A 26,804-nucleotide genomic window follows, 5' to 3' on the forward strand; every position below is an offset into this window, starting at 1 on the left:
TACCTGATGATGCATAATTCACCAGAACAAGGCTTTTTGCCCTTTCCGTTTGTCCCAGAGAACAAAATCTAGTACACCACAGGACTTGCCCGACATCAAGGAATCCGATAAACCAAACTGTGTTTCCATAAACTAAAGTATGCAGAAGTTATGGTACGAGGTGGTGTAATTTTTACTGAAAACAGGCACATTAGTTTGATATGATGGGCCAACCTAACTGATTGATTTATAATTTAAACTCACAACAATCAGCTAATGCTGTTCCTCCTTTTCGGAGTACAAGAAAAATAATAAAACAATAAAACAGTACAATAGCTAACACTGAAAACAACATAATATACAACAGCAAGAGTAGCTAAGTACTCTTGACAACAGTAACAAAACAACACAATACAAAGAAAAACTCTCAGTGAGGACTAGCTAGCTCACTCAGCCAGTGGAATACTATCCAGTCATGTCAACAATGATTAGGCAACACCGCATCTCCCTTGACAATTCCCCTAGAAAGTCCCTGTCCACGCACAGAACCACATTTCAGCCACCACGATGCCCACAAGCACTCCCTTCACCACAAGGGAATTATATTAAGGATTTCCCTTGTGTAATGTTAAGTCATCGGCGGTTTCGTCATCGCGTATCATAAACCTCTCTTTTAAACCTCAGTGCATGACAGAGGGCTGTATTTAGAATGAACAAGATTTGGTGAATGACGTAGAATTGCAGCAGGTGTAGTCTGGACCGCGTGCTCGAGTTTTGGAGGTACTAGCTTTTGACGCATTTAAATTTCTCATACAGGTGAATATTTGTATCTGGTATTGTAGAAGTGCAGCGTCATTTATTATATGGTTCGGTTACCGCCCGAGAGCCTAATGCTTGTACTTTTCTTTGACCCAGTAGCTAATTCATAATCATACCCATTCATTTGATTGTGCAGTTGTGATTCATGGTTGAGGTTAAGAAGCCTGTACACCCATTCAATTACAAAGATGCAACAAATTACCCACCGAATCGAGGGATAGGTGACGACCTGAAATTTCGTAGATCATCTCTGAAATTATTTCTGAAAAATGAAATATTGCCTGAAATTTGTGCAGTTTGAAAGATGAAATTTGACGACTGTAAAGATGTAACAAAAATTTATGGAGTCAAACTAAAATTTATCTTTAAAGATGAAGTATGGGTAGTCATATTTCTGAAAGATGAAATATGGGTAGTCATCTTTGAAATTTCGTAGACAATTTTGGCCCGTTCCCTACCCCTCGCACCAAATTAGCTACTATTAAATGTGATTCACTGAATGAATTTTTTGATTACGTGCTTACATTTTCGCTGACAACCAATTAAGGCTGAACCTACTTGTTATTTTATGTATATTTTTGTAAAGAGTGCCGGCAAGACAATAAGTAAACAAAAAAATAGTTACTGGCTGGGGTTTGAACCCAAGCCTCCATACTCATAATCCATACTCATAACTAGAGATGAACCAATAAGGATTTTTCAGTTGTACCGATATCCGATTAATCTGTACCTAAAAGAGCCGATACTGATTATACCGATCCGATTATTGTATACATAATCTGTATAGTGTAAAACAGAATTACAGGTGTATAGCTACTGCACGATGCATGATTTTTAGAGATAACAGAAGTGATGCAACTATAAGGCACAGCTATACCAGGTTACCTTTGGTTGGTGTGGCCTCTATTACACAGCCCAGACAATTAGGCACCACAAATATTCAATACATGCTCAATTGTCCTGATTACTCTGTTATCAAGATGGCTACTATACACAGATTATAAGTTTAGCTTTCCTTCTTTATTGTTAAAGTGTAACAGCTATCGCATTCAGAAGATCTGGGTAAGAATATTTTTTAACACAAATAGCAGTACTTACATGAGCAGTCATGTGGCTTCTTGAAACTTAGCGCTTTTATGGAATAGTATACAGAGGCTTTCTATTTGTTTGTAGTGAGCAAAAAGGCTTTTCATTGCTGCAAATAATAGCAGTCATATTTGCCATGCAAAACTATCAGCAGCGATATTGGTTCCCAGAGCATTTGTGCCGATTACCAATATGGTAGAAATTGCCATATCAGCAACCAATCCAATCACCGATCCAATTATCGGTGCATCTCTACTCATAACCACTGTACCACCAGTACTGCAGCTAGCCATCTCCCTTAGTTTCTACCTTGTAAACATCCATCTGAAGGAACTTTTATGTATAACAAGAGTGAAGTAAAAACCAAAGCTGAAACTTAAAGTACGAGACCCGAGGAAAACTACTGGTCGTGTACCTAAAGTCGGGGTATACTACTAGACAAGTGCCCTAAAGTCAAATACTCAGGGCATGCTGGACACACGCCAACCCTAGTTTGCCTCAATACAACTAGTGTGTTTGATAGTCCAGTTAAATGATAGACTTGTGCCGGTAAAATAACCATTCATATTCGTAACTGGTGCTGGCATTACATCCACTTCCTTATGTAATTATGTATGTATACTTGTACCTGTTAGTTAAATGTTTTTATTGTACATTTATTACTGGAGTTGTGATGTTTCAGCTCCATGGGATATTATCAGCAACAAGCTGCCTATCCCAGTACAAATCAATCAAAATGTACGATACTGTCCAAGCGCAACGTCGCACTTGTTCACACACGCAACTTTGCTTGTGATTTTAAAAATTGCTAATTAAGGGACATGGCAACTGTTTAGTTTGCGATACTCATGAACGAAACAGCTGCCCCGTCTCACTGGCGAAACAGTTGCCATGCCCCTTAATAGCAGTTTTTAAAATCTCGATCAAAGTTGCGTGTGCAAGCAAGTGCAACGTTGCACTTGGGCAGTACCGTACTTATATCAAGAGAGTGCTATAGCTGATAGGAAATTACAAGTATAAGGAAAAATTAGGGGTTTTAGGTTTGATTAGGGATCGTAGAAATAAAAAGTAGAGGGTTGCCTATACCTGCAGATATACTACTTCAGCCTATACCAATGACTGAATTAGGAATTAAATGTCTACTAGTATATCTGCAGGTGTAGGCAACTCCCTTTGTCTCCCTACTTTTTATTTTTATTATCCCTAATCAAACTTAAAACTCTTTTCCTTACACTTGTTTGTTTACCTTTTTTGTAACATCATTATGACTGGTGAACCCACACATACCGCATCAAAAGACTCAAAAGCGAAGCAGCCATTATGCTTTACTATCAGTTATGTTCACCCCGTTATACAACGCTATAAAAGAACAGCAGGAAAAACACCTCCATCAATCCAGTCACCACGAAAAATACTTCATTTGTAACACTCTGTGATGGACTGAAAGTAAAGCATAATGACCACCTCTCAATCTCGAGTAGTTGGGGCTCGCGAATATCTGTAAGAGCAGCACATATGAGAAGCATCTCTCCAATCAACCCAGTCACTATGAAATACCAACACAGCCACTGGGAAGCTGCATTATGCTGCTGTGAATCAACACCTTGCATTGTCAGCAAAAAGACTTGTCTTAAATGAGTATCTTTGTTTTTAGACAGGATCTCTGTTGATAGATGACCTTCCTTGCTTTTTGTTTCTACTGATGCAGTACAAGAGGGATTTTACATTCCAGTTAGGGATCATAGAAATTGAAAGTAAGCGAAACAAGGGAAGTAGCTGACACCTGCAGATACACAGTATTTTCTTGTTTAAAAAATCCTGGCTTTTTATTTCTTTCCCAGTATTTTTGACCTGGCCTGTAAATAAATAAGGCCTTTATTATTTGAGTCCAGGCATTTATTTTCAGCGATGCCCAACAATTAATTTGAGTCATGGGAGAACATATTATTATACAGTAGTAAGTATGGAGAACCTGTTGATTATATAAAGAAGTGTAGTCAAGGCCTAAAATGATTGGAAAAATGGGACCTCAATTATCCGAACTGATTATCTAACAGTAGCAGTGACTGTTCTATTAGAGTATTTTGTCAACTGGTGTATGTTCTATTAGAGTATTTGAACACAGCTCTGTATATAAACAAATGGGCTTCATATATATGGCTAATCCACTTATCTGAACACATTTGTGATTGAACTGGCACACAGGTGTTCGGATAATGGAGGTCCTACTGTAACTACATACGCACAGACTAGTGCTGAAACGAATAGCAATTTTTACTATTCGAATAGTTGTGAACAAATCGACCGAACATTCGATTATTCTTTAAGCTTATATTTGTACTAAAACCTTTTGTTATGGAGCAAGGTAAACCCTAAGAGCTATTTCAATCTTTTCTAAAATAGAATTTTTACAGCATAGATACATCACATCATTCACAATGTTAAGTTTCAAGCTGGCTTTTCCATCTGAATACAGTGTACAAAGTGCTAACGATTATTCGAATAGTGTGTTAACAAATCGAATAGTGTCATACTGACCGAATAGTCAAATAACCGAATAATCGTTTCAGCACTAGCACAGACTCGCATAAGCTATTTGTGTGATTATTCATATCACCTTCATCCCTCAGATGGATTTACAGTTAATTTTAACAAGTTTGAAGAAATAGCAGCAAAGAAAAGAATTAAGTAACTAACAATAAACTTCATTGATAACTCGGGCCTTTATTTGAAACCAGTTATTTAGTGGTCGAATCAAGATAGATTTTTATTCAAATGTAGCTTATATACAAAGAATTACGGTACTAGAGGACATTAAATTAACCCTATACTTCAGTCTATAGCCATGACTGAATGTATATCTGCAATTGTAGGCAATTTTACTACATTTTATTTTTATGATCCTTACTTAAAATTTTCAATTTTCCTTGTACTGGATGTAACACTTCATGTAGTCCTTTAGTCACCATGGATTTTATTTCTGTTAATGCTAGGTTTCCGGCTGTCAAATATAGACCGAGCGCCTCTACTGGTAGGTTGACCAATTGTTGCAGGGATGTTGTGGTTGTCAAGAGAGCCATCGCATTCGGGGTTACGTTTCTTCGATATCCTTGGCATGTTTGCGGCGAATTCAACGTTTGTGACAGGATTCAACACAAACGATTCTAAACAGCACCTCTCTTGCCACGAGGAGAGATTTAGCACCTTCTTGCCACGAATAGAGATTTGAGCTGGGATCATGACAATGAAAAGTAATGAGAATGCTAATGGAAATTTCTTCAGTCATGCTATATTACTGACAGGCTGTTTATGACTGAAGTATGATTTAAATGCTTTCTAGTATAGCTGCAGGTCTAGATGACCTCCCATGTTTCATCGCTTTTTATTTTTATGATTCCTACTATTTAAGTTTTCCTTATACCTTAAACTTGTAATTATCCTTACTAGCATGTAAACTTACTGTACAATGCTGATGTTATATACTATTGTTATTATGTAGGTAGACGTAGATATTGATCAAGTGAAGGGTGTTTGGTGACATCGTATTAATTAGTAATGCCGTGGTGGGGATCGAATAAGCCTAAACTTTTGGAGACTGCCGAGTTTTCCATCATTGAAGACATCACTATTACACCTCATGAAATTGGTAGAGGATCATATGGTACTGTATATGCTGCACTGTATGATGGTAAACCTTGTGTGGCTAAGGAGATGCACCCCTACTTAAATCAGCCTCACCAAGGTCGCCACAATAATGTTTCTACACCATTAGAAATTTTTTTCAAAGAAATTAATACACTAAGTACACTAAAACATCCCAGTATTGTACAGTTTTTAGGAGTGTACTTTAGGGACAAGTCACATGTACCCATACTAGTAATGGAGAGGATGTGGATGAATTTATTCACCCTGCTTGAAGAGCGACCCAACCAACTACCATTGTTGATCAAGACACACATCCTCTATGATGTAGCTTGTGGTTTACAATATCTGCATGGTCAAAAGAAGCCAGTGGTTCATCGTGACTTGAGTGCTAACAATGTTTTATTAACAGAGAATTTGGAGGCCAAAATAGCAGATCTTGGGCAGGCTAAAGCTTTGGATAAAATCGCTGGGCAGAAATTTTCCACTGCTCCAGGTAATCTTGCCCACATGGCTCCAGAAACGTTAAAGCACAAACCAACATATGACTCCAAGTTGGATGTGTTCTCATTTGGCTGCACTATTATTCATACAGTTACTGAAGAGTTTCCTACTCCAACTGACCAATATTTGCAATCAATGGATGCTCCAAATACATTCACGATGATTTCCGAATTTGATAGGAGGAAGGAATTTATTGACAAGATGGCTAGCAGCAGTAGTTTATTACAACAAATAGCAGTTCAGTGTTTGCAAGATGCATCTTCTAGTAGGCCAAGTGCACCTGAAATTTGTGAAGAATTGAAAAAATATATCAACAAGTTGGAAATTGAATCAGAGGTTGTATCTAAGCAATACAAGGAAGTCAAACTGTCTTTGGTGCGGTTGCTTCAGTCCCAGGAGAGTAAGCTGGAAAAGAAGAAAAAGTTAATAGACGAACTTAACCAAGAGAAGAGCAGGAATGATGATTATGTTGCCAAAAAAGAAGAATACATAACAGAACTAGAATCTCGGCTTCAAGATACAAAAAGCAAATTTGAACAGATTCAAATGACTAGCTTTGGTCTTGAAAGAGAAAAAGAATCATTACGAAAAGACCTAGCTAAACAAGATGAGATTAACAAACAGTTGAATACCACTTATGTAGGCCAAGTGGATAGGTTAAGGGGAGATGTGAAAGCACAACGAGAAGAGATAAAAGCAGCTGACTTGAAGTGTGCAGCACTGCAGCAAGAAGTTGAAGTTTTGCAAGCCAAACTGAAAGATGAACAGCGCTATCATTCTCAGGAGAAACAAAAGGTAATAAATTTGGAAAACCAGTTGCAAAGTATCAGCAGTATGGCAGAGAGTCACAAAAAAGAATTGATTGTAGCTAAAACTGATCTATCAAGGGAGAAAGATAATTACAAACTGCAGCTTGCAGAGATGCAACATAGATTGGAAACTGAGTACAAAAATGACACTGAGGCCTTAAAAGAGAAATGTGCTGAGAAAGATGTTGTCATTGTACAGTTGGAAAAGAAACTGGAAGAGCAAGAAGGTAATTTGAAAGGAGCAGTTCACAACCTTTCAGTTTATCAAGATTACAAGTTGAAATACACAGAACTGAGCCAGAAATATGAAGAGTTAAAGCAAGTAAACCAGAAGAGGCAGCAAGAAGTTGTTCAGCCAGTTCACCAAGTTAAAAGTGTGACTGATCCAGGTTCACGTTTATATCAGCAGCTTTTGGAGTTGCAACAGATTAATGAAGCTAAGCATCAACAGCTGCAACAGCAGCAGATGACGTATAGTGACACTTTTAAGCTTCATCATGAAAAAGTAGCTGCTGTGCATGCTCAGATGTCTGATTTGAAGAAGAAATCTGTTGTACAGAAACAACAACTTGAAGAAAAGTCTTATCGTTTGAGTACACTGGAATCTTCTCTTAATGAATTGCAAGAATCATTTTACTCTAGAGAAGAAAAGTTGAAATCTTTGGAAGAAGACAATACAATCCTTCATAAGTTGGTGGAGAATAATGATAAGTTGCAGAGAAATCTTCAGAGTGATCTTATAAGCAAAGAAGAGTCACTGAAAAGAAAAGACGAAGAACTACAACTACTTAAAAAAGAACATGCTGATGAATTAAACGAACTTCATTTAAAGTATACACGTCAACTGGATGGTTTAAGTAAAGATGTTGAAATGTACAAGTCTCGCACAGCTGGTCAAGGCGAGGTTAGTACTTTGTTGAAGGAAGAAGCTCAGTGTAAAGCTGATTTAGCAAAGAAATCTGAAGAAAAATTTAAGAAATTGGATAATGAACTAAGAAGTTCTGCCAAAGCTCAGAAACTTTTAAAGAGACAAATCAAACATCAGGAAGTTAGTATTAAAGAAAAAATGAAATATATTGAACAACTTGAAAAGAAAAGTTGTGATGGACGGTCTTCACAGTATTACTTCAATGTTCACTGGTTCCCTTATGTGTCGCTACCTGTAAAGAGATTCAGACCCAATGCTGTTACCATCAAAGACAAAGTTTTTTTAACTGGGGGATACCAGAAGGTTGGTCCTCAAGGAAGAGAGTTGCATTCTTACCTGAAGTCCTTGGAGAGAGGTAACGAGGTGTTCTGTTTCCACACAGGAAAATGTAGGTGTGATTCCATAGCTAGTCCAGTAGTGCTGGGAGGTGTAGCCAGTGTGAATGGTCAGTGTGTACTGGTCAGTGGAGCTGAAGGGAACACTCTGACTGGGAATGTGTATGTGTTGTGTGAGGAAGGATCAGATGAGCAATGGAAGAAGTTCAGTGAACCTGTGCCAACTCCTCGGATACTTCCATGTGTGTGTTGTTATGGTGAGAGGTGGATGATCGTGTGTGGAGGATATGCCTGTAAAGAAGGTTCCAATTTATTAGAAGCTGTGAATGTGGTGGAAATTTTTGATATCACCAAAGGGGAGTGGTACAAACTATCAGAGAAGCATTGCCCAAAAGTGTCATCAGTTTTGTGCTGTGGTGTAGTAAGCCAAGATGTGTACGTCATTGGAGATGGTAAAATACTAAGTAGTAACTCAAACAAGTTGATAACAACCTCTGCAAAAACATCAGAAAGTAACTTGCCACTGTGGTCTGAGGTTGATATATATGTAGAAGAGCTAAGTAAACTCTGCCAGCCATTCAGTGTTGTAGATGTTAATGGAGATCCAATGATCATTGCCAGTATTAGTGGTAGTGAAGATGATGTGACTTGTGTTCTAATGAAGGACACAACAGACACATGGAGGAAGATGAGTGAAGCTGTAGAGTGTCAACATTGTTCAGCTGTGGTAGTGACTCCCACACTAGAACTACTCCTGTTTGGAGGATCTGAGAAGATGTCTGCAGAAGGTGCTAGTGATATGTCTCAGAAAGGCACTTTAATCCCAACATTTAGTTTGTATGGTGAGTAGTTGTAGTTGAAAAACTTTTGATTACAACTGGTGGTGTATTCAATAGATAATCTGCCAATGCTTGAAGTGAGTAAAAAACCTACTTCTTCAGAGAACAACAATACATTAGTTCCACAAGGTAAACCAAGATGTATAGCTGTTAATATCTCTGTGTTCATATACTTTAATTTTTGGTAGATAATATTTTAGAAGATGTTCCAGTTAGTATCAATCAACCTCCTGCTATCTCCTTCACTGGACCCATCCACACTAAACAGTTTGACCACAAAGGAGGAACATTTCAGTCTCCAGTCCACAAAGTATCAATAGTGGTTCCTCCTAATGCTATTGATGATGGTGAGAAGGTTACAGTTTACATGGGAGCCACAACAAGTGGACCATTTGATCTACCCGAAGACTGTAAGCTAAGAAGCGCAGTAGTGTGGCTGGGTAGTGGAAGTGATGTGGTGTTGAAGAGAAGCATAGCAGTGGTAGTACCTCATTCAGCAGTGTTCACTAGTCCCCAACATCACTCCATGATGAGGTTCCTAGTATGTGAGGATTGTGAAGGTCCCAGGTACAAGTTCAGGTATTCCATGAATCACTTTGATATTGACACAGAACGAGGATGGATTGAACTAAGCAAGTTTGTAATGGTGGCTGTTGTGGCTGGTCCTGACTTCAGTTTAGATGATGAAGGAGTTCACTCTGAAGAAGAGTATGGATCCGATGATGATGAATTCCATGATACTCTTGAAGATATTTCACTTAGTTCACTAAAAGTGCATCGACAACGTAGTTCTCCAAAGGGGAAGACACTTAGAATGCCACCAGTTCGATACCTTGCTAAATTGTTCTGGCCTCGTGGACAAATACTGAACTCTTTTAGAGTGGATGTTTATTATTTGCAAAATCTTCCCACTGAGTTGTATAAGGTATAGGTGGCAGTACACAGTGTACAGTACAAGTATATTGACTTTTTTACACAGGTGAACACACTATACAGAAAAGCTTACTATGAAGATAACGGAGCATATCCAGAAATTGTTGGGACAGAGTTTATGGTTGATGGTGATGGTACTGAACTGAAGTGTGTACTCCCTTGTAGTGGCTCTAGTGAGTGTGACTGTTTATCTGGTTGGAGCGTGACTCGAATGAATGACATCAGTGAAGTAAGCTTCAGATATTACTATAATAACATTTATATGGTGTGTGCATATATAGGTTTCTATAGGAAAAGATACTTGTAATTATAAAGATGACCCAATGAAATTCTCATTCAAGTTTGACTGTACTCAAGCCAAGGCTAATCTCATTTGTTGCTTCGAGTTTCGAGGAGCTGACAGGATTATGAATAATGCAGTAGATCAGTAAGCTTTCTTTGTTAATCCTTGGAAAATCTCTGTTTATTATATAACAGGGTACCTGATTGTCTTCAAAAGAGATATCACCCTCCTGATAATGCAGTTCCCTTTGTTTTACAAAAGCTTATTCACTATGAGGAAACTGCTGGTATGTTTAAAAAGTTGATGCATACAGCACCTCTATCAAACAACACTAGTACTCTATAAGTAGGGATTGTCCCAAAAATGACACACTCCACCTAAAATGATGCAGTGGGGATACAGGGGGTTGCATTGGTTTCAGCTGAAACCTCCTCTGAAAATAGCACATGCCCCTAATTTATTTACAATTCGAGTGGGTGACGATTCGCAATCGTGTGGGTGATAACATCACCAAGAGTTATACATAGTGTATTATATTAGGATTTTTCCTACTGGCCAAATTCATACTTTTGCCTTTGAAATCAGCATTACGTCGTTCAACAGCAGATAGTTAACTTTTTTTGGTCTTCGACTTACAGCTATACTGAAGTTGCAATTCCAGAGTGGAACTCCCCTTTCAAAAAGTCTGGATCCATCCCTGACAGTTATTGAAAACTTCCTCACTTGAAACCTCCTCTGAAAATTTCTAGATCCTCCACTGTGATGCCTTTATAAATCATCCTAGAGACATCTAACAAGTAAACCTTACAGGTGACCGGATAGAGTTTTTTTTTTAATTGCTTAAACTCAAGTTTTCGTCTGCCTGCTTGCCTGCCAGCCCTGCTTGCTTGCCTGCCTTCCTGCCTGCCTGCCTGCCTGCCTGCCTGCCTGCCTGCCTGCCTGCCTGCCTGCCTGCCTGCCTGCCTGCCTGCCTGCCTGCCTGCCTGCCTGCCTGCCTGCCTGCCTGCCTGCCTGCCTGCCTGCCTGCCTGCCTGCCTGCCTGCCTGCCTGCCTGCCTGCCTGCCTGCCTGCCTGCCTGCCTGCCTGCCTGCCTGCCTGCCTGCCTGCCTGCCTGCCTGCCTGCCTGCCTGCCTGCCTGCCTGCCTGCCTGCCTGCCTGCCTGACCACATTCACAATGCTGGAGGCTAATTAAAGCAACATACAGCCACAATTTCACACCGTAATAACAAACTCACCAGTGGCATGTGTCTTTACGAATGTGTGCCCTCTGTGCCTTAAGCTGTCATGTTCTTCAGGCAACAAAACTTAATTCTTGTTGCACTTCTGTAGCTTTAGCTCTTGTATGGCTTGGTGTACTGCCCCTTTAAAATGTGTGATAAGAACTTAAAGTAGTGAGTCCAGCATTACGTATGTGCATAATTTGTGTAACTGTTCTGTTTTCTATAGTGGAGCAGCAACATTACACCCATGAGATGAATGGTCATGAGATGAATGGTCATGAGATGAATGGTCATGAGATGAATGCTCAAGAGGAGGAAGGTAAGCAATCCATTACGTGTCCTTCATATTACTCATGTTCTGTTTTATCATACCATTGATATAGGGCCTGTGATGGACAGTCATCAAATAAAGAATTTGTTATAATTTTGGTAGTAGTTAAATTTAATTTTCTGTACATATAGTAATAGGACTGACACATTTTTTGCATTTTCAAGAGTGACACTTAAAGTATCATCACTATATGTGTGAAGTTATGACTCCTGAACATTATGACTATTGAAATTAATCATGAAATACTGTAATAGTGGACACACATATTTGGGGACTTGTTTAAATTTCATGAATGGGACAGCTTTGTGTTCCCATATTATGGCTGATGAATCCATACATGTCAAATAGCACATGGCAGTATCTTTAAAATGTGCAGCTCCCATTCATTGGCATGTTCAAGTATATAAAACCTCACAATACATTTCACATTTGCAAGTGTAATGCATGTGACGGTAGAAACATGATCGGCATTATTGAATTATTCCATGATTTATAAGCTTTATTTGATATTGAAGTTTTGTGTCAAAACAGATAGATTGTCAAACACTTTTGCCTCTGCTTGAAGGTCAAATGTTAAATATTCTTGCTCCAAAATCATCATCATATCAAAAGGTTAAAAAATTACAGAAAGTGTCAGCCCATTTAACTGTATATCACACAACTCAACAGTCTGTCATCTCTATGAGAAGATAATGGCCTCAAGTGTTAGCATAGAGACATCTTTTCTTTGTCATTTTATTTCTCCCATAATTGTTTAGTACTCATGATCAGATCAAGGCTGTAACTATGTTGTCAGATCATAATTTGCCAACCTGTGTATATATGTTAAGACTGAAATGAGTATTACAAATATTTATTAAAAAATATTATATTGTTAATCATTAAATATTCATTTTTAGACAATTACACATAAAATTTAATCTTGAAAAGCTTCTGTCATTTTTTAAACTATCATCTTTTAAAGACAGAGAACATGGATATAACTTTTTATAATAAGTTGTAGTATAGTAACCAATTGCAAAGTGATTTTGACCCTTTTGAGCACCTAGTTATACAGAAAATTCTTAAAGAATAATTTGCTAATTCATTCGTTAATTTGAAGAATTTTCATATCTTAAAATTTGATATTAATTTTGTCTCACCCCTATAGTATATATCACTTAGAATAATGGCTAAATTATACAAAAATCATGTATATAATACTATTCTGAAGTATGCTACGTATAATAATACAATACATAAAGAGGTTACTGGTTTCAGTTCTCCACTGCAAACCACGCACATGACAACACCTCCCTGAGGTTGTAGTGGTTGCTGTAGGTTGTGAGTTTGAATCCCACCAGTGGCATAAATTTATGTTAACATAAGTTATCTTGGTGCATATTTCTCGTAGTAAGTTCATAGCATCTTCTTCACAGCACGTGGGCAATTGGATGCACGTTTGTTTGTCCCGTGTGTTCTATTAGAGTAAATGCCTTCTCTTTTGTAACTTTTATACATGTTACCCACTTGTCTAAATAATTAACCTTGATGTCAGGAAGTGTGCACCTGTGTGTAAGGTTAATTTTGCCTAAACCTCTGCTTGCAGCCACTGCAAACATATGCATATTGCCTTAAAGCTACTGTCATTCCTTTTTGCTACAATTTGATCTTGTTACATGTTTCTTCATAGTGGAATAGCGCCACATAGTTTACATGCCATTCTGTTGTTTAGGTAACTGGCATGTTCACATCATTTTGCATGATGGTATGAAGTTCACTTGCAGAAATCTAAAAGTGGCATATCGCATGCTCCACTTTAGGATTTGATTTTTAATGTTTCATTCTATTGTGGATAATGTGGAATCTGAAATGTTCCTACATGTAGAACAGATACCAATGCTGTACTGCCTATTATACAAGATACATTTACAGTTTTAAATTTACTCTAGTATTTGAAACAATTCCTTTATAATTATGCAAAGTTTCACAAGCACACCTGACCAATGTCAAATGAACTTTTTGGTAATAATCAAGCATGTGGATGGTATTATAGAATGACTCTCCCATAAAACCATGAGCAAAACATGCACCATGCATGCAAGCAATGAGATGTTATATGTATAAAATGCACTTTCTTAAAATACCTACTTTAGCATATAATTTATAGCCATAGCATTGATTTTCACATAAGTGTATAGTAGCCCATTAGATATATATACATATAATCATATCAGTAGAATTTGAAGGTATATAATTTTTGTATTCAGAATTAAAATTTTGGATCATTCACAACAGAGTAAATTCTGACAATCACAATGAATAGCTAAGCAACCATGAAGAAACAATTTGTCAACAGCAGGAATCAAACTCTAAACCTTAAGATTAACAGTTCTATATACTAATGCTATGTGGCTGTTTGTGTGCATGTGGTTTTTGGCAGGAATGTGGCTCAAGTTTCCTCTACACCTATATGCATTCAGTGCTCTGTAGAGATTGAACAAAATGTGCATAGTATATTCTACAGCAACAAAGTTAACGTAGAGTTGCCAAGTGATGACAGCTTTAAAAGTCCTGCAATATGTACGTACTCTGCATGATTGCCAAGTCATACACAGACAAAAGCCTTATACTATATATTACAGATTCTGGTTAGCAACAAACAGTTAAAATGTGTACACCTAGCTTGATGATCAAGACACTCACCTTGAGATTGTAAATATATGCATTATAAAGCAGGACAACTGGTACGGTAATTCATGGTTAATTAAGAAAGTCTTATAGTCCTCCTGGAGGAGACTGCATCACAGTAAAAACAAAGTAGTGGATATCACTACTTTATGTAGTGACCTTCACTACTTTTAGATTCACTACAATGTAGTGAATTATCAAAGTAGTGAAGGTCACGTCACTACCAATGTACATAGTGATGTCCACTACATTTTAATTCACTACGTTGTAGTGAAAGCATAATATATAGTGACAGTCACTACAAAAAGTAGTGACCTTCATTACATTAATTTTTACTATACTATAAAGCAGTGATTTCCATGTAAAGAATACTGTTACTCTCAGTAACATTTAACTCCTGTATAAAGGACAGTTTCTGAGGTATCATGACAGACTATAAACTAAAATTGCATGTTGATAGACTTCTTTAAATAAAATTTTACCTCTGAAAAATGACAATCTCCATATAACAGTATAATTCATGGTCGCAAAGTGTCCACTAGAAGTGTCAACAGTATATTTCACTACAATGATGTAAACTTGCTGTGTATTCACTGTGGTATAAGCTAAATGTAGCAAAACCAAACCTGAAAATATCCAATTGTGTTATAATGTGTGTGTGTGTGTGTGTTTGTGTGTGCATGTGTGTGTGTGTGTGTGTGTGTGTGTGTGTGTGTGTGTGTGTGTGTGTGTGTGTGTGTGTGTGTGTGTGTGTGTGTGTGTGTGTGTGTGTGTGTGTGTGTGTGTGTGTGTGTGTGTGTGTGTGTGTGTGTGTGTGTGCATGGCACTTGACTATACAATAGGCGGCCTGCAGTTCAAATCGGGTTGGAGGGATTTTTTTCTTTCTTTGGCCCATTTTCTGTTTCACCTTACTATAGCTATAGTAGCTATAGGTTATAGGTATTTAAATAGTAGCTAGATTTTAAGTATTTGAAGTCTCCATTTCTGTTTATTAGTCCAAAGGCTGCAACATAAATTGCTGTAAGACATTCAGTGCTGGTCACTGTACAGCTCTAAAAATAATGACGATGATGACAGGATTTAGTGTTATGGATTATAGTAAAATTATGCTATATTAAACTCATGGTGTGACGGTGAAATTCACTCTCCACACAATGCCTAACCGGGAGTAAACAAAATAGCTAGATAAAGGACTTAATATCAAATGCCAATTATTAATGGTGTTGTGTTCTGACATAAACAGACAATTCTAGAGGTAATAATAGTTGTCATGCATTGAAACAATATTTAGCTGTATGTTGCTTACAGCATGCAGTATGGATATTATATAGGCATAGCCACTTGGATCAGTAAGGTGCATACCAAGACTAACTATAGTGTATTTCACTTTGTAGTAATGATCCGGCATGACAATACAATAGCTATTAATACCACCAAAAGAAAACTTGCACAACATTATTAATTCTACAGCTATAGCCCATGCAGTCAAAACCCTAGTCTCACCCCCAGACCCATGCAGTGTGGTTGTCTGAGATTGCATTGTAAAAATTTTGGCTATATAAATTGATACCACAGGCTTAATTTGCAAACCAACAGTGACAAAACACCTACAGAAAATTTTTCTAAAGTCACTTTCTGTGAACCAGCATGTCATGACGCGTAAATTACAATAATAACAAATTACATGCAGTGCACTGCAATAGGGGTGGGGCGTGAACTTGCATGATGACATCACCTACCGGTACTTTTAATAGCGGACACGCCGAGGCAACCGTGATTTGCTGACTGGTCTTTTACTGCCACGCCGATACACGCTGGCACTGAGAATACAGGTTGAAATCGTGAAGGTCAAGTACTCCGCATCTCGAGCTGTATCGCCTATGGTAAGTCATGTTCAACTTTGTCAGTGCCGGCTTAAATATTTCTTTAGTGAAACCGTTTCAGTCATGTCCTGACACCGGCTGCCAGATCACAATACTGGCAAGTTGGAGTAGTACGATGGTTTGAATAAATCTTCTCCCACTCCCAGTACCTGAATACAACCATAGATACTAAATACATAATGGATTGGAAACGCAATACATTTTACGGTTACGGGCTCGATACGGTCACGTGATTTATGGCAACGTTACCAAGTGTACAAACTGCAGTTGTTCTTAACACTCAAACTACTATTACAGGTTTTATAAAGCGTTAAATCATTGCTAAATGATTCAGCTATTTATTGGTTTGTGACTGTACAGCAGTTACTTTCCGTAAGCGAAGCGAAAGAATGGCTACATGACGGTAGTGGCTGTGGGGGTTTTCCTGGCTTTGTGAAAACAAGTCTAGCGATACATGCTATACTAAAGAAAAGTTCATACCTTCGAGAGTGCTAAAAAAAGGATGAACGAATTAAAAAAGACACCTGTTTTCGAGAAAACTCTGGGCGAATTCGACAAAAATGTATTGTGCCTATTGAAAATGCTGCTGTGCCCCGTAAATGTCATCACGTGACCGTATCGAGCCCGTAACCGTAAAATGTATTGCGTTTCCAATCCATTATGTATTTAGTATCTATGATACAACTGACTGGTGTAAAACACACGTGTACAATTAATTGGAATCGATGCACACCGGCTCAGTTGTGCTTATGCCGACTATCACAGAATAATCACGGTGTGAAGTTGTTGTTGTTGTTTTTTTTTAAATTACGTATCAGCAGTGTAGACCCGATTAAGAGTGTTGCATTGCAGGTCTGCGGGAATAAATGTTTTATAGTCGTCTCAACTTGGTGACTGTTAAGCTGTACAGTGATCTCGGTTGCACCATAGATATTATACCCCCCTGGATTGGAAACTAGTAAGTGCCACTGGTTACAGGCTGGTTTCGCACCCCCTTCAATAACAAGACAAGTTTCTCTGGGGAAAAAAAAAGACTCACCACTGGTAAAGGGTTCTTTCTGAAAACGTTTTGGAAGCTGACAGCAAATTTTAAAGCAAATTGGCTCTTTAGTCCACATAAACTTAATCATATCCTCCTATACTCAAAATAGCAGTGCGGGAGTGTGGATTTTTGTTTTATTTTTTACTGACTATATAGCTGAATTAGCTAGCCAAAATGACTCAGAATGTAGTTTTCTTAGCAAGGTACTAACTTTAGAAGGTGCTGGATAGCTACACTCAGCCACCAGTGGTATAAAAAATCCTTGATGAGGTAAGAAAAACGGCCATGCGGGCAAGGGTGAGAAACTAATAATTAAGTTTATGTGGCCTTATTGTGTGAATGGTAGAAGCGAAATTGAACGCGAGGTGTGATGGCTTGAACACATTGAAGGAAAACACCGAAACCCTGTATGCTATGCCATTTGCACCCAGACCAGTCTACAGAGCATTATTTGATGACTTTGTAGCTTAAATTGTGTAGCGAACTGTTTAGAATCACAGGGTAAATGTGCTTCCCGTTTTGCCAAAAAGTACCATCTCAAAAACCTGCCAAAGAAGTTATGTGAAGGCATATTATTTAGCTGAGGCTATTCTTTATAGCATAGTTAACCTTGTGATACTTTCTTTTCTACCTACAACACTTAGTTTAGCCAAGAATGTGCTTCCCCCAAAGCATGTAATCCAAACCCAAAAGTGTCTTCAGTACAACCTGAAACACTTCCAAAACGTTGTTATGACATTTTAATTTCTTTGAATTTTCTACTGACTGAGTGACTGATGCTTTCAGACAAGCGTAACTCGACAATGGCTAATGCCATGAACTAGGATTTTTTACGTCGCTTCAGCATAAAAATGTTACAACAAAGTAAGCAAACAAGTATAAGGAAGAATTAAGAAAGTAGGGAAACAAGGGAGGTCGCCTACACCTGCAGATATACTAGTGGACATTTAATCGCTAATTCAGTGATGTACGTATATCTGCAGGTGTAGGCCATGTCCACTAGTACATCTGCAGGTGTAGGCGACCTCTCTTGTTTCTATGATCCCTAATTGGGCTTGAAATTCTTAATTTTTCCTTATGCAGTGCTCCCTCCATTATCTGACTCCCTTGGGACCAATACATGTTCAGATAATCAGAAAATTCAGGGATAATCAAAGCCCATTCATTTATATACAAAGAACCTATTCAAGTACTCTAATAGAACATACATCTAGATACAATACTCCATCGTTTCCATTGTTTGGATAACCAAGTGTTCAGATAATCGAGGGAGCACTGTACTCGTACATATCAAGTTATTGTTAGGGCTGTACGATAATAGTAAAACCTATAATTCTTGATAAGTGACAACCATTTTATCTCAATAATCTATATTATCTCGATAATGCATGGCACTACTACTTAGTGTACAGTTTGCATACGTATTTGTCGACTTGATGTCATGTAGTGCTCAATTAAGTCAGTAATTTTATCACTGCCCCAACTAATTCGACACTTTTACACAAGCTTTCCATCTAAGTGTGGTTGATATACAATAGATTACGGAGATTTACTATTATCTCAACAAATAAAATGATAGGTCATGCATTTACATATCTCGATAAGCGTTTTATCTAAATTATCTCCCAGCTCTAGTTACTATACACTATGGTAAATATATCCATGATATCCATGATATCCATGCAATAAAAAGAAAATAATAAAGCTGCAAAATAAGAGTGTGACCTTTAAAATCCTGGGTGAAAAAATTGTGAAATCAAAGGTGGCAGCCAAGAAATGGCTGATGATTAGAAATAACATCAATTGTAGCCATTTCTTGGCCACCACCTTTGTGTGGCTTGTTGCATTGTAAATTCCCCAATAGCCAGCCATAAACTTGACTTTGGTGCTTTTTTATCCAATTTCTTTTTATCTATACAGACACAATAGAGATTATGAAAGACAGAAGTTTCGTATTGTGGATTTTATTTGACCTTCTGTTACTTTTTGTAATACATTTTTAAGGACTTCTAATAGAACACGCATAGAATGTTCTAGATTTTCTGTTGGTATATGTTATATCTTTAAAATTATAATTTTTATGGTAAACTTTAAGAGTGAGCTGGCAGTTGACAACGGTGATTCAGGGATTGGGAATTTGGTCCTTGGTTCAAACTCTTTTTTCAGTATTAATTTTGTTCATGCACTTCTTGCTACTATGTGACTGTTCTATTAGAGTATTTTGACTCCACAATTTTCATTGCATTGGTTTTTCCTTGTGCTCTCAATGTATTCATTTTACACCACAAAAGATTTGAGAGCTATGATGGTCATACAATTTTCTTTTGAAGCTATTCCCATAAGCAGTTTACCCTAGATGCATGACAGAATCTTGGGTCTTTTTGTGCAGATAATTGGCCATAACTCCATGAATGTTTCCATGCTCAAATAAACACTGACTCCTAAATGAAAACCAGGGGAACCACCTTAATACAAGGTCTAGGCAACTTTTTAGATTAACATGTAGGATGCCATTACAGCCAAAGTATACAGGCTAAGATAAAATAAACCAGCAATATGTCTGTTTGACAAAACAATACCAACTTTTCCATTTCACTAAGCTAGGTGATCCTACTATTTAGTACTAGCAATGACATGGTACATGATATCAGTTTTTTAATTGCAGTTCAAGGCAGCACATGCAGTGTTACCATGTCTCTTCTCTGGAGTTTGCTTGGTAGCAGTTCATCACAGCAGTTGTGGGATTCTGCAAAGTTTTCTATAATTAGAAATATCACAATAACTGAGTTTGAAATAGGTCGTGGTAGCTATGGAGTGATTTATAATGCATTATATGGTGGGAAGGAATGTGTAGCCAAAGAAATCCACCACAACTTGATGGTGGATGGTATTGGTACTAATACAGTTATACAGTCCTTCGTTAAGGAGGTCAATGTTCTTAGCACACTGAGACATCCCAGTATAGTGAACTTTATAGGAGTACACTTTAGGGAGGGATCACGTGTTCCTATACTAATCATGGAGAGAATGTGGAAAAGTCTTGCTTCACTTTTATCAGAGAGATCATCAATCCCTCACATTATCAAAATTCATATCTTGAAAGATGTTGCTTGTGGTTTGAACTATTTGCATAGTCAGGATCCTCCAATACTTCATCGTGACCTCACTGCTAACAATATTTTGTTAAGTACAAATTTAGATGCTAAGATAGCTGATCTTGGTTTGGCTAAAGCATTAGAAACCATCACAACACAACGCATGTCCACTGTGCCAGGGACTTTAGCTTATATGCCTCCTGAAGCAACACAGCACAATCCAGTTTACACTGACAAATTAGATGTGTTTTCATTTGGTTGTGTCATACTCTATACAGTAACACAAGAGTTTCCTGATCCAACTAATCAATTTGAAGCATCCAATTTGGATGACGCTGTATTTTTGAAAATTTCTGAGTACAAAAGGAGAGGAAAGTACATGACAAAGATGGAGAGATACCCACACTTGACCTATCTTGTCTCAGCTTGTTTAAAGGATGATCCAGAATACAGACCAGATGCTGCAAGGGTATTTACATGGATAGATGAATATTGTTCAAAGCCAGAATTTAAGCAACATTGCTCAGAATCACTTTTGGAGCACTCTAAATTAGACAAGTTTTCCCTTATCCTAGAAGTTGACACTCAGTCCACAAAAAAAGAAGAGTTAGAATCAACAGTAAAGCTCTATAAGTCACAAGTACATGAGCTCAACATCTCCACTGTAGCAAAAGATACCGAAATCACTAGTTTACAGAGAAGCAACAATGAGCAACTGGTGAGCCTACAAAATCAACAGATGGAAATTGATCAGTTAAAATCTCAGAATGACAAACTTCAAAGAGACATGTCACTTCAATCTGACAGTGAAATTGTCATGAGTTTGAGTACCATGTTAAGACAGGAACAAGAAGATATGACAGAGAAGCAGGAAGAGATCAAGGCTTTAAAGGCTAAGCTGAACAACTTGGAGAAAAGTTATAGTAGTCTGAAGAAAGAAAGTGAAGAAAAAGATTTGCTACAAGAAGATAGTCAGTTAAAAGCTCATTTGAAAAGGGAAGCAGAACTCATCCAGAACGTTGAAGTGTTATCTAACCATAAGGAATGTCTTGTCCGTGAGAAGGAAGAATTAAATCAACAAGTGCAAAATTATTTTACTAGCCTGCAAAGCAATCGAAAGGAAATCAAGGAGCTAAAGTCCAAGCTAGAGCAGGCTGAGCAAAATAGCAAATCATTAGAAAGCACCAATATTGACAAACAGCCTGGTAACAAAAAGTCTATGGAGCAATCAACTGGCAATGACAATCCAAGTAATGAAAGTATTGTTCATCATAAAGAGAAGGAATTTCAAGGTCAGACACAGAACATGACTGTAAACATGAGAAAGATGCAAAAAGAAAATGAAGAGCTAAAATGCAAGTTAAAGAAAGGAGAGGAAATGAATCGGAAACTACAAGAAGAAACAGAGCAAAAAGTCAAAGAAAAATTGGATTATTGGAAAGCCAAAGCTGAAAGTGCAGATAAAGATCTCACAAAAAAGTTAGAAGCAGAGAAGCAAAGGTTAGAACAAGAGGAAGAGAGGCTTAAAGAAAAAGTTTTAGCAGCTAATAAGCTTAGTAACAATCATCTTACCGAATTTAATAAAAATATTAAGGACATTCAAGTTGCCAATGAGAGCTACGCTCAAAAAGTAGAGCAGGTGCATCAATATATTACAACCCTAGAAAAGAAAGAGAAAGAGATTTCAGAATTAAAACAAAAGTTGTCTAATGCTAAATCTATGAACAGGGTGCAGCTTGATGAGAAGTCATTGCGATTATCACAGCTGCATCCTCAGTTAAATGCTTGTCAACAAAAGCTTGATGTCAAGGATAAAGAACTTAGTGATCTGCAATCCCAAAATGAAAATCTTCAGAAGTTGCTAGAAAACACAGCAAAGTTACACACAGCTGCACAAAAAGAGCTCGAAAGCTACAAAGCAGCACATAAAGAAGAGCTGAAAACCACTAAGGAAGTACAGTCAAATGTTGATGCTCTATTGCAAGCAGACCTGCAGAAGTATCAGGGCTTGCTCAGAGAAAAAGAAAAAGAACTTATTTTGTTGAACGAAAATCTTCAGAAATATCATGAAACCAATTTGCAACTTCAAAGGAGGATTAAAGAGTTAGAAAAAGAAAATAAGAAGCTTACTACTTCACTCAACAAATCCAGTCGCGAACTGGAAAGTAAGCTAAAGGACAAGGCTAAATACATTGAATCACTAGAGAAGAAGAGTTCTAGTGGGGGCTACGGTTACTATCATTACAGTCTTCACTGGTCTCCATATTTATCACTTCCTGTTAGGAGGATTAAACCAAGTGCAGCTGTTGTTAAAGATAAGGTATTTGTGACTGGAGGATACCAGGAGGTTAGTCCTCATGGGAAAGAGTTAAATTCTTACCTGAAATCCTTAGAGAGAGGTGATGAGATGTTCTGTTTCCACACATCAAAGTGTAGGTGTGATTCCATAGCTAGTCCAGTAGTGTTGGGAGGTGTAGCCAGTGTGAATGGTCAGTGTGTACTGGTCAGTGGAGCTGAAGGGAACACTCTGACTGGGAACGTGTATGTGTTGTGTGAGGAAGTATCAGGTGAGCAATGGAAGAAGTTCAGTGAATCTGTCCCAACTCCTCGAATACTGCCATGTGTGTGTTGTTATGGTGAGAGGTGGATGATTGTCTGTGGAGGATATGCCTGTAAAGAAGGATCCAATTTATTAGAAGCTGTGAAAGTGGTGGAGATTCTCAACACTAGCAAAGGAGAGTGGTATACATTACCAGAAGCTGGTAGTCCTACGTTATCAACAATTTTGTCTTGTAGTATAGTTGGAGATGATGTATACATTATTGGAAATGATAAGGTTTTGAGAAGCAGTTGCAAAAAGTTGGTGTCTGCTATTACAGAAAAATCTGGTGACATAGTTTGGACTGAAGTGCGGGTGGTAGCTGATGATATTGATGAAAATCTCCATCCTTTTAGTGTAGTAGAGGTGAACAGAGAACCGATGATCATTGCCAGTATTAGTGGTAGTGAAGATGATGTGACTTGTGTTCTAATGAAGGACACAACAGACACATGGAGGAAGATGAGTGAAGCTGTAGAGTGTCAACATTGTTCAGCTGTGGTAGTGACTCCCACACTAGAACTACTCCTGTTTGGAGGATCAGGAAATGTTCGACTAGCTGGGGGAACTGATGTTTGTCAGAACTGCACCCTAATCCCATCCCTTAATGTATTAGGTAAGTCTTGTTATCTCCTGGCCTTCTCGTATTATATTGTATTTTATTTATAGATAATAAAGATGAGAAAGCAGCCAGTAAAAATGATATTTCTCATATTCAAGGTATTAACTTATGTCTTGTGGTGATTTCAGTACTAATTGGGCTATAAATTTTATGCAGACAATATGCTTAAGGAGATTCCAGTTGTTACAACTCATCCTCCTACTGTCTCCTTCACTGGACCTATCCACACTAAACAGTTTGATCACAAAGGAGGAACATTTCAGTCTTCGGTTGACAAAATATCAGTAGTAGTTCCTCCTAATGCTATTGATGATGGTGAGAAGGTTACAGTTCACATGGGAGCCACAACAAGTGGACCATTTGATCTACCTGAAGATTGTAAGCTAAGAAGTGCAGTAGTGTGGCTGGGTAGTGGAAGTGATGTGATGTTGAAGAGAAGCATAGCAGTGGTAGTACCTCATTCAGCAGTGTTTGCTAGTCCCCAACATCACTCCATGATGAGGTTCCTAACATGTGAGGATTGTGAAGGTCCCAGGTACAAGCTTCAACCTGGTCAAAGCAAGTTTGAAATAGCTCCAGGGTATGGGTTGATCAGGTTACAGAGACCAGCTATAGTGGCCATTGTATCACAGTCAGAATCCATTGCGTCAAATAAACCTGGTGAAGAAAATGTACAGTACAAGTCAGTTGATGTCCCTGTATGTTACATCGCAAAGCTGTTTTGGCCACTGAAGACTCTTCCTGTCTCCTTCAGAGCTGATGTATTTTGTGTTCAGAATATTCCCACAGAATTGTTTAAGGTATAGAGCCAGTTAGTCTGTTTGTTGGTAATTTGGTAGCTGAGTTATTTCCACATTAGGTGGACACATACAGGAAGACTTACTACCAGAAGAATGAAATGTATCCAGAAGTTGTGGGGACAAAAGTGATTGTGTGTGATGACAAGTTGAAGTGTGTACTTCCATGTGATGGCTCCAATGAGTGCGAGTGTTTTACTGACTGGGATGTGAGCCCTCTGATTGATACCACTGAGGTTTGTAACTGATGATTTTACCCCTTTATATACCATTGTGTGTAACAGGAAGAAGAGACTACAGGCAACTACAAAATTGATTCAGCAAAGTTTTCATTTAAGTTTCATTGTTCTCATCCTGGTGCCTTTCTGTCCTGTTGCTTTGAGCTACAAGGAGCAAGCGTAGAAGAACCTCAGATTGAGCTGGAAAGGTAAAATAGTTTAGGAAGATATCAAGACCTATCATGTGACATGCAGCTGAGAAAAGAGTGCCAGCGTGATATTTACAGGAATAGCAAAAGTGTGATTTTTGCTTTATGCATAGCTTTGTGGTATGTTTTCTGAATAGAACTTTTCTTACAGTGGAACTGCCTGTCAGGTAGGATGGTCCACATGCCAAATTTGAATGAAATTACTTTGGTATCCAGAGATACGTTACATACGTATGACTAAAGTTTTTTCATCAATTTGACTACCTTGAAATTTTGTACACTGTACATATAGACAAATCTATGTACCTAATATGGTGCCAATCAAATAAATTTATGGACAATTGTCACATAAAAGCAAGACCAATTGTTATCACACCTAGAGGTAACCCACCTGAAAGAATGAGATGAAAATTAGTCAGAATCAAACATTGTAGGAATGCCTTTGATGGTTTGAAAGAAACAGGGTACATGAAGTCACAATGCGAAAACCAACTATGTGCAGCAAGGATGTAGTCAACATCTGTAAATGCAAAAAACTATAACATTGTGTTGTCATGTCAATTAAGTAAACCGCTTGAATCTATTTTGATAATGACAATCTGGCAAGACCGCATTCTTTTCTCAGTTCACATGGATTGTATTAACACGACAGCAGTTGATTATACTGTGCATCAACCTTCATCAGTGTTTGTTTACTACATGTAGTGTTCCTAAATGTCTCAAATCAAGATTTGCTAAGCTTGGTACATATCCTCCCATACTACTACAGTCTGGTGTGAACACTACTACTAAAGGTAACCACAATATTGTATGGAGGTGATGTTCATGTTGGGTGTGTGTTCATCACTGATAGATGTGGGGAGTAGTAATGAAGCTGTAGGATCACATAATCAAGGTATGTTTATGGTCACTGGCTGTTGATATTATGTCTTTTGTGTTACAGAAAAGTTGAAAGAGAAACCACAGTAGTTCATTACTTCATTAGGTGCTATTAAGTGCATACAATTTCGGTGTGTATTCAATTTTTTTTAAAAGTGACTGTGTTATAATCAAGCATTATAGCCTCAATATTTAGAGGGGGAAATTTTTGCTGATTTTGTGGTTTTGGTGATTACCAGTGAAAATTTTATGTTTTGACCTGACCTCCATAATTATATTTGGGAGTGTTTGCAAATCCGCGAAAAATTTAAAGTTAGGTAACATTGCTCAATCTCAAAAAAATTTGCCCCTTGAAATATTTAAGGCTATTATGAAGTCATGCGTGTTCATGTGCTTCATACAAGGAGTTGAGGATTATAAATTATGTATATTCATTATACAGAGGGCATGGGTCACAGGGTCAATATGTTTGTAAGGTTTTCCGCATGCCATACGGCAGGACATTTTGATGAATCAGTTAAATTCATCAAACAACATCAATAAGTATCCCTAAAAGAACATGTCGGATTTCTTGATTTTCATCAATATTCAGTTCATCAAAGCTGATGAAATGTTGATTAGTCAGCTTTTCCTTCCAAAAAATTTCCTGTCATACAGTTATAGAGAGCAGTCCATTCATGTCCCTCAAAACTTATCCAAAAGTATAGCCAAGTCTGTGATATAGTCTGGAGCTAGTCTGTGATATACAGTACACATGGTCCATTGTGAACTGTCAAATAGTCTTATTTCACTGAAAAGTACATGTCAGTGAATTGTTATACTACATATAAAGTTACAAACTAGTACAACTCCATCCTATAGTAGACATTCCTGTCAGGATGCATATGGTACCAAATCACGTTTTGTACTACCACCACAAAACCTCGAAAATCAGAAACCAATGAAATGTTAGCTTTAAAAAACCTCTATGAATTCAGTCATAATGGACTATATATTATATACCTTTTGGTTCAAGTAATAGCTAGGATTGTGTGATTGATTACAGGGGATTTATTACTTCTTGCAACATTGGAGAGTGAAAA

General features: G+C 37.8%; 2 protein-coding genes and 1 long non-coding RNA gene across 7 annotated transcripts; 2 read left to right on the top strand and 1 right to left on the bottom strand.

The window, feature by feature from the left end:
• Positions 1-631: 631 nt before the first annotated feature.
• Positions 632-11,951, top strand: LOC136240137 (uncharacterized). Of its 5 annotated transcripts, XM_066031019.1 has the most exons (10): positions 646-795; positions 5,384-8,944; positions 8,999-9,070; positions 9,130-9,866; positions 9,921-10,103; positions 10,156-10,301; positions 10,352-10,443; positions 11,604-11,623; positions 11,654-11,696; positions 11,761-11,951. In XM_066031019.1, the coding sequence occupies exons 2-10, from the start codon at positions 5,440-5,442 to the stop codon at positions 11,799-11,801; spliced, it is 4,839 nt and encodes a 1,612-aa protein (XP_065887091.1). In that variant the 5' UTR covers positions 646-795; positions 5,384-5,439; the 3' UTR covers positions 11,802-11,951. The 5 variants fall into 5 exon arrangements, with proteins under 5 accessions (XP_065887088.1, XP_065887091.1, XP_065887087.1 ...); XM_066031016.1 differs by having other exon boundaries at positions 632-759; positions 11,604-11,696; XM_066031015.1 differs by having other exon boundaries at positions 647-795; positions 11,604-11,696.
• Positions 11,819-16,606, bottom strand: LOC136240187 (uncharacterized). The gene is made up of 3 exons (XR_010693718.1): positions 16,118-16,606; positions 14,861-15,004; positions 11,819-12,520 (listed from the first exon to the last, which is right to left on the bottom strand). It is a non-coding gene; the product is annotated as an uncharacterized lncRNA (long non-coding RNA).
• Positions 16,102-25,896, top strand: LOC136240141 (serine/threonine-protein kinase dst2-like). Its single transcript, XM_066031023.1, has 9 exons — positions 16,102-16,261; positions 19,969-23,613; positions 23,667-23,717; positions 23,776-24,419; positions 24,479-24,652; positions 24,701-24,843; positions 25,549-25,637; positions 25,697-25,738; positions 25,787-25,896. Exons 2-9 carry the CDS (start codon positions 19,995-19,997, stop codon positions 25,810-25,812), a joined length of 4,788 nt encoding a protein of 1,595 aa, XP_065887095.1. The 5' UTR covers positions 16,102-16,261; positions 19,969-19,994; the 3' UTR covers positions 25,813-25,896.
• Positions 25,897-26,804: the final 908 nt, after the last annotated feature.

The sequence above is a fragment of the Dysidea avara genome, chromosome 12 (genome assembly GCF_963678975.1).
Source record: "Dysidea avara chromosome 12, odDysAvar1.4, whole genome shotgun sequence".
Taxonomy (NCBI): domain Eukaryota; kingdom Metazoa; phylum Porifera; class Demospongiae; order Dictyoceratida; family Dysideidae; genus Dysidea; species Dysidea avara.

What these genes read in the sequence shown, in the direction of transcription:
- LOC136240137 (XM_066031016.1), top strand. Translation starts at nt 5,440, where the DNA reads ATGCCGTGGTGGGGATCGAATAAGCCTAAACTTTTGGAGACTGCCGAG. An exon ending in CCCAACATTTAGTTTGTATG is followed by an intron (nt 8,945 to 8,998) that starts GTGAGTAGTTGT and finishes TGTATTCAATAG; the next exon opens with ATAATCTGCCAATGCTTGAA. An exon ending in GAATGCTCAAGAGGAGGAAG is followed by an intron (nt 11,697 to 11,760) that starts GTAAGCAATCCA and finishes CCATTGATATAG; the next exon opens with GGCCTGTGATGGACAGTCAT.
- LOC136240141 (XM_066031023.1), top strand. Translation starts at nt 19,995, where the DNA reads ATGTCTCTTCTCTGGAGTTTGCTTGGTAGCAGTTCATCACAGCAGTTG. An exon ending in TGATATTTCTCATATTCAAG is followed by an intron (nt 23,718 to 23,775) that starts GTATTAACTTAT and finishes AATTTTATGCAG; the next exon opens with ACAATATGCTTAAGGAGATT. An exon ending in TTCCCACAGAATTGTTTAAG is followed by an intron (nt 24,420 to 24,478) that starts GTATAGAGCCAG and finishes TTTCCACATTAG; the next exon opens with GTGGACACATACAGGAAGAC.